The 14,428-nt window shown below is 42.0% G+C and overlaps 1 protein-coding gene across 1 annotated transcript in view; it reads right to left on the bottom strand.

Annotated features, from left to right (window-relative positions):
- Window positions 1-5,017: 5,017 nt before the first annotated feature.
- Window positions 5,018-14,428, bottom strand: part of slc35f1 (solute carrier family 35 member F1) — a 51,373-nt gene continuing 41,962 nt past the window's right edge. The window contains exons 7-8 of the mRNA XM_063001486.1: window positions 11,025-11,179; window positions 5,018-5,233 (exon numbers count right to left, since the gene is read on the bottom strand). Coding sequence (XP_062857556.1) covers window positions 5,018-5,233; window positions 11,025-11,179 — 371 coding nt within the window. The remainder of the gene's footprint in view (window positions 5,234-11,024; window positions 11,180-14,428) is intronic.

The raw sequence follows: 14,428 nt of genomic DNA, 5'->3' as shown, positions 1-14,428 counted from the left end.
AGTTTGTCAAGCATCATCACAGCCAATTTTGTGTCTACAATTCAGCTTTACACAGAAAGGACCTGAACCCAGGACCTTGTTGTTGTGGCGAGACAGTGCTACCCACCGAGCCACCGTACCACCAAAGTGACAGACACTGATATGGACATTGTCTAGCCCAAAACAAACATTTATTAACAGTTATTTCTTCTTGTGTCCCTAATCAAAATAAAACCGAATGTGTGGATATGTGATGATGTTATCTTGAGATTACAAGATAAATACAATAAAATAAAATAAAACATGGCCTTCCTGGACATCCTGGGTCTAAAGACTCCTTTTAGCTTAGATTACGGAAACCCCAAAGGGATATTTTTAGGGGTCCGAGTACAAAAAATGCATAAGCCCTACTGTTTTTATTAGGATTTTTATTCTTCCTCTTCTTTTATTATTATTATTATTATTATTATTGCACCTTCAACAATGGACCCTCTAATAGCCTTTGAAGCATAAAGGCACCTTTGAGGGCACTACAATTTTTTGCAAACACTAAAACACCTAAATATCTCACCATACTTTACACACCATACCAAATTTGACAACAATATAAAGTATGACTGAGACAAATGCCAAACGTGGACTGTATCATTCAGCTCATTTGTGCTTGGACCTTGGTAATCACTTCTTTGGCTATATTTATTATTATTATTAAATACGCTCTGACAAATCTATGCTACAAAGGTTCTTAGAGCACAGAGGGGTCCTAATAAGGTGGCCAGTAAGTGTAGTTTAGTTAGTGTACAGTTTTCCTCACTGGTGTTGGTGTTATAATTCTCAGCTGTAATAACTATAATATATAATGTCCTAACATTTTAAAGCCTTCAGGTTAGCAGTACGTTTGACACAGGAGTGCAGATGAGATGGATGATAATGACTTTTTAATAGCCAGTGTCAACAACATTGCTGTTGGTCGTAACCTTGTTACCCAGAAGTGATTAGATTAGTTCAGGTTATTAAGTTTATTTTGTCGGGAAGGACGAATGAAAACATTTATCTCAGAAAAGAGTTTACACTGAAGTTAGCAACTGGTGTCTTTCTATTTTCAGTCTCCAGTACGGAGCCCCTTAAGGGTCACTAACCAGAAAAAATATGTGAAAAGCAGAAACTGTATCCATGGTTTAGTAATCCGTACTCTCAGTTTATTAACTGTATAAAACCCTAATATTTGATGATACATGTATTTATATTTATTATTGTTTACTTATTTATTAACATTACTCCGCTTTAACCACCATGTGAACCTTAGAGTTGGGGACACATTTTAAAATGAACAATATGATTAGTGCACAGGTATCCAGTCAAATATTACAAATCTGAGGGTGCAGTTCACAAATATGAGGGTACAGTTTTGCTAAATTGTGGGTACAGTTTATAAACTGAGAGTACAGATTACTAAACTGTCTCATTAGTGACTCCTAAGGTAGATAAACATCAAGATAGATAATTAAAAGCATAAATAGTACCACCTGTCTTTTTTTCCTCCTATGAGCCTGAAATTCACCAAGCCACATTCAGGGGCAGTTTAATGTAATCAATCCACTGTCTGCATGCCTTTGGGAGGCGGGCACAAACCTAAGTACCAGAGGGAAACTTCATATCTGTGTTCCAGTATTACACCTCAGTCATTTCCAGTTTTAAGACAAAGATCATTTATTAAAAGCGACGACTCGGACACATTAAGAATTCCAACACTTATATGACATTAAAAAATAGTCAGCCAGGATTTTATAGAAGTTCTGTTCAAAATAACTTTATACACAGTTTTATCCAAATGGCGGAAACACTCAAGAGAACAATAATAAACGAAATAAAATACAAGTGCACTAAAGTTTACAGTCAAGCTACTACACATATTTAATATTTAATGCAAATAAAAGACATCGATTTCATGGCTGTGTAAAAAAGAAGACATTCTGTTTAGTTAAAACTGTCAAATCAAAGTGAAATTATAAATACAATTCATATTCAACCCATATTTTTAAAGGGTATTGTTTTGTTTTCAGCAAATGATGCATTAAAAGTGTAAAGAGTAATCATCAAGTGTTGATTTGGTCACTGACAGTTCCTTATACTATAGCAAGGCACTGACTGTTGACAAATCAGTATGTCATTATCATAACTCATAACAGTTTCACATAAACACACACAACAGAATAATTTATCCAAAAATGTATTTACAAAATGTGTTTTCATTTCTCCCTTTTTAAATATCCTGAACCATTCAACTGTGTGGTGTCAGTGATTTCTGTTTAGAACGGGTGTAAAATGTAAAATTAGCTCAGGTGAGGTGACGGCAGGCAAAGTGAAGAGCTTATACACCGATCAGCCATAACATTAAAACCACCTCCTTGTTTCTACACTCACTGTCCATTCTATCAGCTCCACTTACCATATAGAAGCACTTTGTAGTTCTACAATTACTGACTGTAGTCCATCTGTTTCTCTACATGCTTTGTTGCAGGACCCCCCCACAGAGCAGGTATTATTTAGGTGGTGGATGATTCTCAGCACTGCAGTGACACTGACATGGTGGTGGTGTGTTTGTGTGTTGTGCTGGTATGAGTGGATCAGACACAGCAGTCACTGCTGGACTGAAAATAGTCCACCAACCAAATACATCCAGCCAACAGCGCCCCGTGGGCAGCGTCCTGTGAGCACTGATGAAGGTCTAGAAGATGAGCGACTCAAACAGCAGCAATAGATGAGCGATCGTCTCTGACTTTACATCTACAAGGTGGACCGACTAGGTAGGAGTGTCTAATAGAGTGGACGGTGAGTGGACACGGTGTTTAAAAACTCCAGCAGCGCTGCTGTGTCTGATCCACTCACACCAGCACAACACACACTAACACACCACCACCATGTCAGTGTCACTGCAGTGCTGAGAATCATCCATTACCTAAATAATACCTGCTCTGTGGTGGTCCTGTGGTGGTCAGGACCACTGAAGAACAGCATGAAAGGGGGTAACAAAGCATGTAGAGAAACAGATGGACTACAGTCAGTAATTGTAGAACTACAAAGTGCTTCTATATGGTAAGTGGAGCTAATAAAATGGACAGTGAGTGTAGGAACAAGGAGGTGGTTTTAATGTTATGGCTGATCAGTGTATAAGTGTAAAGAGTGTGACCAGAATGTTTATGGTCTTATGTGTAATTTTAATTGCCCTAAGCAGAACTTTTATAGTGACCTTGTAAATAGGAATGATTACCGTGGCGTGTACGTTTGGAAGCTTGTGTGTGTTTCACCCTGCAGGGTGTCATGTTTACATGCATCATGTGTACGCCTCCATGAAAATAGACTAGCTGGTTGTATGATGGCCTGATGAAACACATCACAACAACATTCACAAAGCAAACAAAAGATAAGAACACAACAGAATTAAGGGAGAACGCAAATACAGTATTTCATTTTAAAAACGCTGCATTAACTGGAGCAAAAAACTGCATTTGAAAACCCTGCATGATGATCAACCACACTGGAGATGCTCCAGGCCACTAGGGGGCACTTTATAATTTTGACTTAGCTCTCTCTGCTATTGAAAACTGCTGTACAGCCGAACAGCTACAACAGAAACGCTAAAAATTAGACATTAGAACGTAAGATCAGATTCTCTCCATCGCATTTATGAGCTCTTCATCATTATCGGCCACTTTTTGTATTGCTTATGGTTCTGTTGCAATGTCAACAGCTAAAATGATAAAGTGCCCCTAGTGGCTGGAAGCGTTTCCAGTGTGAGTGACCCTCGAATGCAGCACTTTTGAATTGCAGCGTTTTTAAAATGTAACATTTTTTAAATCTACCGTTTTTGAATTACAGTGTTTTTAAAATGCAGCGCTTTTGAAATGCAGCGTTTTTGAATTGCAGCATTTTTTTAAATGTAGCGTTTTTTGAAATGCAGCGTTTTTTGAAATGCAGCATTTTTGAATTGCAGCATTTTTTTAAATGTAGCGTTTTTTGAAATGCAGCGTTTTTTGAAATGCAGCATTTTTGAAATGCTTTCCGTCTCAGTTAAAGCACCAATTTTGAAATGAAAAGCTGTTTTCCTGGTGATGTGATGAATAAATACGGCCGTACAAAATAATAAAACATTTGTCTTTTATGTAGATTTAACTTTTGACTTGAATTCTCATCCTGATTATATGATCTATAATAAAAAACATTACATTCATATTAATGTTGAATAGAAGCATTTTCTCGAGTAGTCGATAACAATAAGAAAATGCAGGTAAAAAATTTAGATTTATTAAACCTGCGGTTTTCAACCTTTGTTTCTTCTAGACCCCCCTGTGTTTAAAAGATTCTGGGACCCCTTGACACAGATTATGATGTTATTCCTATAAATTGTGTTCTTGCTTATGGGAAATTCAATAAATCCATGATGATGGTTTAAATCTTGGTATTTTCTGATTGTAGTTGATGTCATGGGCTTATTTCTGGTGAACGGATGGCAGGAGCTTCCTCACCTGGGTCAAAAACTGAATCTGAGCCACTCGTAGTCCCTGTCTGTCGAGCTTTGCACTTTTGAGGTGGGTGAATCAAATGTGTGTCAGTTCTCATAGACCCAGTGTAGACTACAGGTAGTTTAAAATCGATTTATGACATCACAACATTGATTTTATTTTTACTCTTCTCAATCGAAGGCTCACTGAGGCCCCCTGGTGGGCGGCGGCCCCCTGGTGAGAACCACTGCGTTAAACCATTTGTGCTTATGCAAGAAAAAAGTCACAATAAAGCGTTTGGACGAATTACACAAATCCTTTAAGACGTTTAACCGAAGCGTTTGGAAGCAGTGAGATCGATACATGGTGTGTGTGTGTGTGTGTGTGAAGGTGTGTGAGGGTGTGAGATCACATCCCACCTATACACAGTTCGCGATCACAGTTCATGTACCTGTTTGCTGCGTGGTTATATACATAACGCTCATATATCATCATACACTATGTACACGTTGTTGATGGGACGAGACCCCATGCCCTCAGGCCACCCTGATCCGAGGCTCCTCCTCTACCTCCTGTCCCAGACTGCTGTAGGTAACCGAAGGCTCCAGGGGCCCGACGTCCGGCGTAGGGTTCCCCGCGTTACGGAACTGCTTGTAAACGCGAGGGTCCTGAGCCACGTAGGTGGAGGAGGAGGAGTAGATGACCAGGCCGAGCAGAATAATGAAGAAGGACAGCAGGTAGAGCGCTGAGAACTGAAGACAGAACACAAACACGTCATGATTACGGGCTGATACATTTATTAACACAGATTTTTTTATTTATCTGTTCTGCGTTTCCAGTGTGAGTGACCCTCAAATGCACCATTTTTTAAATGTTTTATGTTTAAGTTTTGCAGCGTTTTCGAATTGCAGTTTTTTTTTAATTGCAGCTTTTTTTAAATGCAGGGTTTTTGAAATGAAGCGTTTTTTAAATGCTTTTTGTTTTAGTTTTTGTAGAGTTTTGGAATTGCAGCGTTTTTAAAATGCAGCGTTTTTGAAATGCAGGGTTTTTGAAATGAAGCGTTTTTGAAATGCAGGGTTTTTGAAATGCAGCATTTTTGAATTGCAGCATTTTAAAAATGTTTTTTGTTTTAGTTTTTGCAGCGTTTTTGTATTGCAGCTTCTTTAAAATGAAGCGTTTTTGAATTGCAGCTTCTTTAAAATGAAGCGTTTTTGAAATGCAGCGTTTTTGAAATGCAGCATTTCTGAATTGGCGAGGATTAAACCCAGTCGCCCAGAACCCGGGTTGAAATGTGCTAGCCAGTGTGCTATCATCCTGTCCCCACACCTACAAACTTCATCCAGGTTGTAAAAAATGACCCCAAAAATCGCCCCTCCTCCCCTCCACGATGTTGCTCTGGCACACCGCAGCATTAAATATTTAACCGTGCATTATTCTGATCGGATTTCTGTACCAGTAATTATTCTGGCTTCATTCGAGCAGCTCGTGCTTCCAGTTTGAACCAGATCCGTCCCAGCAGACCCAGTATACGGATCCATGTCCTCATTACCCAGTCTGACTCCCCAAAACCATCGCTGTTACCACCCGTCCTCCGGGGAGCGGGGCGTGACCCTGCGTGACCCTCGTATGAATCAGTAACAGAACCTCACGTGTACATGTCGGCCGGATCGTTATTCAGATTATCTGTATAACTGTGTGGTTGAAAGTATTCGGACACCTGACCACCTCACAAGACCTTGATGTGTGTCTGTGTGTGGGAATTTGTGCCATTCAGTAGTACAAAGGAGCTGATGTTGGTCAAGAAAGCCTCAGTTGAGGTTCCGGTTCATCCCAGAGCCGTTGAGTGGGGCTGAGGTCAGAGCTCTGTGCAGGAGTCTTTATAGAGCTCACTTTGTGCTGGAACAGGAAAGGGCCTTCCCTAAACTGTTGCTGCAGATATCATTTCCTTTATATCATTATTACACCTGTTCGCAATTGTTCTTTACTTTTATGTGAGCATTTAGTGGACTTAAGGGTTAAGGGCATTGCTCAAGGGTCCAACAGTGGCAACCTGGCAGAAGTGGGGTTTGAACCAGCAACCTTCTGATTATTAGTCCAGTACCTTAACCTCTAAGATAGATAGATAGACAGATAGATAGATACTTTATTGATCCCAAAGGAAATTTGAGACAACCGCCCCCCATAGAGTGAAGCTTTGATTAAAATTCTGGAGTACAAAGTTTCTATCATCTTAGAGAAAACAAAACGAGCCCTAAACCGAACCTTGTGGGACACCAAATTGCATCAATCTGTCAGTTATGATCTATCAGATACCAAAATCCTGTTAAACAGTATTTTATATTAATCTAGTCATATCCAATGACTAACACTCGCCCCTCCGACACCAGTGCAGTACCGCTTCTTTTCACCTGCACGAGCCACGACTGATGACGGAGATCCGTATCGTGCACAAAGACTCATCTGATGGCCGCTATCCCCCGTTTCAGCCAGCAGAGGTCGTAACTGCAGCAGTTATAAGGAATTCCCTCTGCTGGCTGATCGATGGTTCAGCACAGAAACCCTTGGACCCTCGGCTGATAGATAAGAGTTCGAACCACACAGAAATGCTCCTCAAAAAGCGCTAAGTATTCAGGATGCTAATTTAAATTCATCCGCTGCTGGATTCTAGCATGACTTTGATAAAGAGTTCTGTCTCTGTGCGATAAAAAAAAGAAAGAAAATGAAAAAGCAGGGCGTCGTTTTCAGTAGGACGTGTGGATAAGGAAAAAGCCCATCATAAATCATCCGTTAACATTTAACGTTATTTCTCAGCTAAACTGTTTATCCCGGGCTGAAGATGTATTATGCCGTCGCCGTGTGCCTCGTCCAGGGTGTTTCTGTGTGCCTTGCGCCCATTGAGATAGTAATGAGCTGGGAGAGGCTCCAACACCCCCTTATTTAGGATAAGCGGTTTAGGAAGTAAGTAAGTGAATTACTCATCTCTGATTAGAGGCGTATATACAGTACATTACATCCCCACTAGATGTCGCTGTGGAGCAGAATCAATAAATCTTATATACACTGATCAGCCATAACATTAAAACCACCTCCTTGTTTCTACACTCACTGTCCATTTTATCAGCTCCACTTACCATATAGAAGCACTTTGTAGTTCTACAATTACTGACTGTAGTCCATCTGTTTCTCTACATGCTTTGTTAGCCCCCTTTCATGCTGTTCTTCAATGGTCAGGACCCCCACAGGACCCCCACAGAGCAGGTATTATTTAGGTGGTGGATGATTCTCAGCACTGCAGTGACACTGACATGGTGCTGGTGTGTTAGTGTGTGTTGTGCTGGTATGAGTGGATCAGACACAGCAGCGCTGCTGGAGTTTTTAAACACCTCACTGTCACTGCTGGACTGAGAATCGTCCACCAACCAAAAATATCCAGCCAACAGCTCCCCGTGGGCAGCGTCCTGTGTCCACTGATGAAGGTCTAGAAGATGACCGACTCAAACAGCAGCAATAGATGAGCGATCGTCTCTGACTTTACATCTACACGGTGGACCAACTAGGTAGGAGTGTCTAATAGAGTGGACAGTGAGTGGACACGGTATTTAAAAACTCCAGCAGCACTGCTGTGTCTGATCCACTCATACCAGCACAACACACACTAACACACCACCACCATGTCAGTGTCACTGCAGTGCTGAGAATCATCCACCACCTAAATAATACCTGCTCTGTGGGGGTCCTGTGGGGGTCCTGACCATTGAAGAACAGGGTGAAAGGGGGGTAACAAAGCATGTAGAGAAACAGATGGACTACAGTCAGTAATTGTAGAACTACAAAGTGCTTCTATATGGTAAGTGGAGCTGATAAAATGGACAGTGAGTGTAGAAACAAGGAGGTGGTTTTAATGTTATGGCTGATCAGTGTATTTTTTCGTTGTGAACACTAATATTGTTGTAACGTTTATGACGTATGATGGCGGTATCACCATCTAAAAATGTTCCTGTACCTGTTAGCAATGTTCGTTTGGTGAGCGTGGGGCCGCCGATGTCCCTCAAGGTTCGTGGGGCAGCAAAACAGCCCCAGAGCACTAGAGTGTTTTACAGTAGATGGTTGGGTTTGAATAATTTCTTGTCGCCGTAACCAAATTAATCATTATTTAATCTAAAAATCAGCTCATCCGAGGGTGGGAGTGCCAAAGTGATTCATCATAACTGCTGCAGTTACGACCTCCGCTGGCTGATCGATGGTACTGCACTGCACAGAATCGGGGGATAACGGAGATCGGTGCATGACTCTCGGTGCACAATACGGATCTCCCAGTGAATGGACACACAGTAGTAGAGGTAAAATATTGGAGGAATTGGATATGACTCGATTGGGAGGAAAATTGAGGTGACATGCATTAAAAAAAATTATATCTGTGAGGTTAGAAGATTTGGGATTTAAACCCTGCACGTACAGCACAGCTCTATAGAACTGTGTTACGAGCTCAGTGAAGTTGCTGTGTCAGCGTCTGCTCTGTTCTGCTCTGGTTTGAATCGTGTTCGTGTCTCTCCTGTGAGAAACGACTTCTTTTACTAAAATTAATTTCATACTGCAAAGAAAAATGTGACAGCACGAATCTGTGTAACATCATTCATCACCGGAGCTCATAAAGACTCGGTTCAGGTCGATAGTACACTGGTGTGCTCACATCTCGTACTTAGATGAACACCCAAAATACTGAATATTGGTGCCAGAATCAAACCGGTCACATTTTCCAGTGTTTCAGTTTGGGACTTGATTTCTCAAAGTGCATTTTCTCCCTTTTTCTCCCAGTTTAGTCATAGCCAGTTCCTCTTCCTCTGCTGGAGGCCCCGATGCTGTACGAGGAGGGTATATTCTCCTGACACGCCCTCCCTTCGACACGTGTGCGCTCCACCGACCCCTTCTTATCCCCCCGTACTTCGGTGGATCGGTGCGTGAGGTCGGTCTCGCGCACGGAGAGTCACGCTCTGATCTCCACGTTCCTCCACTTCTGTACAGGCGCCTCGGGTCGGCTGGGCGCCCCCTAGAGGCCACAATCAGCCACTGGTCTGCTGGGTGGGAACAGACAGGACTGAAAAGTGGGTGGGGTCTTCGACGCTGTGTAAGGACCCTGGTTAGTAGGCCGAGGCACCTGTACAGAAGTGGAGGAACGTGGAGTTGACTCTATATGTGCGAGACCGTTAAGTTTTGTTCACGTCAAACGTTGTTCTAACAGCCTGAGTCGCTTTTACCGCCTCATATCAAACAGTTCGTCTCATTGGAGGAGCTGTAAAAAGGTCAATGACAATCAAAGTTCAATCAGGTGAAATTTGAGCAGCGCGGCAAGCTAAGCAGCATCGCCACACTCCATAGAAAACAATGGCACAGCGGCACAAAGGCGGTTTTGCCGCTTCTCATGTGAATGCGCACTTACTGTGTCATTAGCATAGGACTTATAATTCCTGGTCCCTAGTTAGTATTTGGGTCATTCCTACAATTCGGTGCCTTTTGTGTCCCCAGTACTGATCATTGTATTTATTAAGTGAATTTTAAACAATACAATTTTCTAAACATCTTACTGAAATAATTAACACTTTCAAATACTAAACACGATGTTTTCTACCCCCCAAAATAAAACTACTGTATACAGACTGTTTTTATCTGTTATATAGCAGCACCACGTCCCCAGTGCTGTACATTCTGATTTAGTGATGATATATGAGGTTTAATCATGAAAATATCTCAGTCCTTCAGTACTGTTTAAAAGGTTTTGCTTAAGTCCCTCTAAACCCTGGATTTATTTTTCATTATGAGTTTGATTTTATTGCTGATTATGAGGGTTTTTCACACGTCCCTCAGGTTGCCGTCCACCCTGTTATTTCTTACTACTGTCTCTTAAAATGAAGAGCTGTTTTACATACTGACATCATTTCCTGGAGCTCACATGATCTATGTGGAGGGAAAACGACTGTGGAAGATGATTGGTTTATTAAACTCCTCATTTCAATGTTGTTTCTTCCACATTTTATCCTAAAAGTCTTATATGGTCAACCGTAACATGTCCACCCTGTTACGGGATATATGAGAAAAAGCAAAACGATTTGATCATTTTAAAAATTGTCACACTAAAAAGCAGAGAATTATTTGTCTGAATTCACTTTTATGCTAGCATGGTTTTGCTCACTCGCTAGCTAATGATTAATTTTATGTCAGAATGTCCACCCTGTTACGGTCCACCCGGTTACGACCTAATACGTAACAGGCTGGACATCACAGTGTATATGAGGTTCATGTGTGCTTGAGCTTGACCAATATTAGTTTGGGAAAGTAGAACACGTCCTTTTTATAATAAAACATGAAAAACACCATATTTTTACACCATATTTATCCTCAAACACTCTTAAACCAATAGTACAATGAACCAATGTAATATATGCAAATTATAAAATAATAAATAATAATAAATAACTACAGAACAGAACAAAAGGCATCAGACAGAACGAGAGCTGGAATGATCACATTCAGGACGAACCCACTAACCTTGTATTGGAAGAGGAAGAGGCCGCAGAATAAGCTGTACAGGTCGGCCGTGAGCAGCGACAGGTTGACCGTGGTGGCGCTGGTCCGCTTGATGACCACCGGCATGAAGCTGTACAGGCCGAACATACAGGCGCTGAAGCCGATGTACAGCAAACCTACAGGAGGGACGGAGCACACACCCTTCAGAACAGCAGTTCATCATAAACACAGAGACTGACGGGAATAAATCAGACGGACCTCACACGTTCTGTCCACGATAGATTTACTTTTATATATAAACCTGAATATTATATACGGCCATAAGTATGCACACAGTCAAGCAAGCTTTAGGGCTGAGACCGCTGCTCCATGCATTTTAAAATAGGTGCACTTATACAGTGTATCACAAAAGTGAGTACACCCCTCACATTTCTGCAGCTATTTAAGTATATCTTTTCATGGGACAACACTGACAAAATGACACTTTGACACAATGAAAAGTAGTCTGTGTGCAGCTTATATAACAGTGTAAATTTATTCTTCCCTCAAAATAACTCAATATACAGCCATTAATGTCTAAACCACCGGCAACAAAAGTGAGTACACCCCTAAGAGACTACACCCCTAAATGTCCAAATTGAGCACTGCTTGTCATTTTCCCTCCAAAATGTCATGTGATTTGTTAGTGTTACTAGGTCTCAGGTGTGCATAGGGAGCAGGTGTGTTCAATTTAGTAGTACAGCTCTCACACTCTCTCATACTGGTCACTGAAAGTTCCAACATGGCACCTCATGGCAAAGAACTCTCTGAGGATCTTAAAAGACGAATTGTTGCGCTACATGAAGATGGCCAAGGCTACAAGAAGATTGCCAACACCCTGAAACTGAGCTGCAGCACAGTGGCCAAGATCATCCAGCGTTTTAAAAGAGCAGGGTCCACTCAGAACAGACCTCGCGTTGGTCGTCCAAAGAAGCTGAGTGCACATGCTCAGCGTTACATCCAACTGCTGTCTTTGAAAGATAGGCGCAGGAGTGCTGTCAGCATTGCTGCAGAGATTGAAAAGGTGGGGGGTCAGCCTGTCAGTGCTCAGACCATACGCCGCACACTACATCAAATTGGTCTGCATGGCTGTCACCCCAGAAGGAAGCCTCTTCTGAAGTCTCTACACAAGAAAGCCTGCAAACAGTTTGCTGAAGACATGTCAACAAAGGACATGGATTACTGGAACCATGTCCTATGGTCTGATGAGACCAAGATTAATTTGTTTGGTTCAGATGGTCTCAAGCATGTGTGGCGGCAATCAGGTGAGGAGTACAAAGATAAGTGTGTCATGCCTACAGTCAAGCATGGTGGTGGGAATGCCATGGTCTGGGGTTGCATGAGTGCAGCAGGTGTTGGGGAGTTAAATTTCATTGAGGGACACATGAACTCCAATATGTACTGTGAAATACTGAAGCAGAGCATGATCCCCTCCCTCCGGAAACTGGGTCGCAGGGCAGTGTTCCAGCATGATAATGACCCCAAACACACCTCTAAGACGACCACTGCTTTATTGAAGAGACTGAGGGTAAAGGTGATGGACTGGCCAAGCATGTCTCCAGACCTAAACCCAATAGAACATCTTTGGGGCATCCTCAAGCGGAAGGTGGAGGAGCGCAAAGTCTCGAATATCCGCCAGCTCCGTGATGTCGTCATGGAGGAGTGGAAAAGCATTCCAGTGGCAACCTGTGAAGCTCTGGTAAACTCCATGCCTAGGAGAGTTAAGGCAGTTCTGGGAAATAATGGTGGCCACACAAAATATTGACACTTCAGGAACTTTCACTAAGGGGTGTACTCACTTTTGTTGCCGGTGGTTTAGACATTAATGGCTGTATATTGAGTTATTTTGAGGGAAGAATAAATTTACACTGTTATATAAGCTGCACACAGACTACTTTTCATTGTGTCAAAGTGTCATTTTGTCAGTGTTGTCCCATGAAAAGATATACTTAAATATCTGCAGAAATGTGAGGGGTGTACTCACTTTTGTGATACACTGTACATGATTTGTTTATATTTATATGGACACAAAAAACCTCTAGCTTTAGTCGAGGGTCAGGGTCACGGTGGGCGAAAGGCAGGAAACACCCGGACAACACACACACACACACTTAGGGTCATTTCTAGTAGCTCTAGTTGTCCTGACTGCACATCTTTGTACTGTGGGACGAAACCGGAGCGCCCAGAGGAACTACTCAAAGAAAGGACCCTGGGGAATCAAACCCAAGCCCTTCTTGCTGTGAGGCGACAGTGCTACCCACCGTGCCGCCCTCACTCTCAAAATCATGCTTTTGGAGTCTGACTATGGGAATCTTTGTTCATTTAGTCAAAACAGCATTTGTAAGGTTAAATAAGAAAGCCTGGCTCACAGTCGACGTTCCGATTCATCACAAAGATGTTCATTAGGTTGAGATCATGGCTCTGTGCAGGACGCTGGACTTCCTACACACCGACCTCATAACCCATGTCTGTATAGCTCTCATACACAGGGGGACTCGACATTTTGACTATAATTCTTTAATCTCACACATTACGTATCACAAACGCCGGGACTAAACCGTTCCAAATCACAGCCTTCAGTCTCACACTTCAAAAGAGAGGTACGCTAAAACCGGAACGTTTATTTAATCCGTAAACGAGAGCGGAGAGCTGAAGGACGGAGCGGTCGTTCCGCAAAGAGGCTTCGATCAGTTTCTCTTCAGCGCCGCCATAATAGGATCGAGTGTCACAGAATAATAAAATTATCCGCCGCCATCCGACAGCCGTTTATCTCAAAGAGCGGCGTGTAGAGCATCGTCTGCTTCTGCTTCTGTCTCTGCAGACGATGATGGTGCGACCAAACGGAGATAAAAGCGATTTGGTTTGAAACTAGGAGGTAAACAGCACTTATCTGGAGAAAGTGCAGGATTTCTAACTCCATCACGGCCTTTCACACGTTCAACAATTCATCTACAAGCAAATCAGAGTCTTTTTTTTAAATTATTACTTATTTTTACAGGTTTAAAGCTCACAGTTTTACCCAGAACTACAACATTATTACTGGAACTGGGTGAAGAAACGAGGAAATTCATGTCCAGGTTAAGGGAATATTAGATAGAGACATTACACGATGGGTACATCCAAAATCATCCAAAAACAAGTACGACGTATCACAGGGACTGAACTTTAAGCTTTAAAATATTGTAAAATATTGTAACTTATGTCCCTTCCTAACACACCAAGTGTTCCTGAAGCAGGCGTTCATCTATTTACATCTATTTCATTTACATTCGCAGCATTTTAGACGCTTTTTTAATCCAAAGCGACTTACAGTTGTGACTGTATACAGTTTTGAGCAATTGAGGGTTACTGCAGCATCAGGGCTTGACCCGGCAACCTTCTGATTA

Source organism: Trichomycterus rosablanca, chromosome 9, assembly GCF_030014385.1.
Source record: "Trichomycterus rosablanca isolate fTriRos1 chromosome 9, fTriRos1.hap1, whole genome shotgun sequence".
Lineage (NCBI taxonomy): Eukaryota > Metazoa > Chordata > Actinopteri > Siluriformes > Trichomycteridae > Trichomycterus > Trichomycterus rosablanca.
Note: the sequence above shows the minus strand (reverse complement) of the source record. Positions and strands in the feature narration are given on the sequence as shown.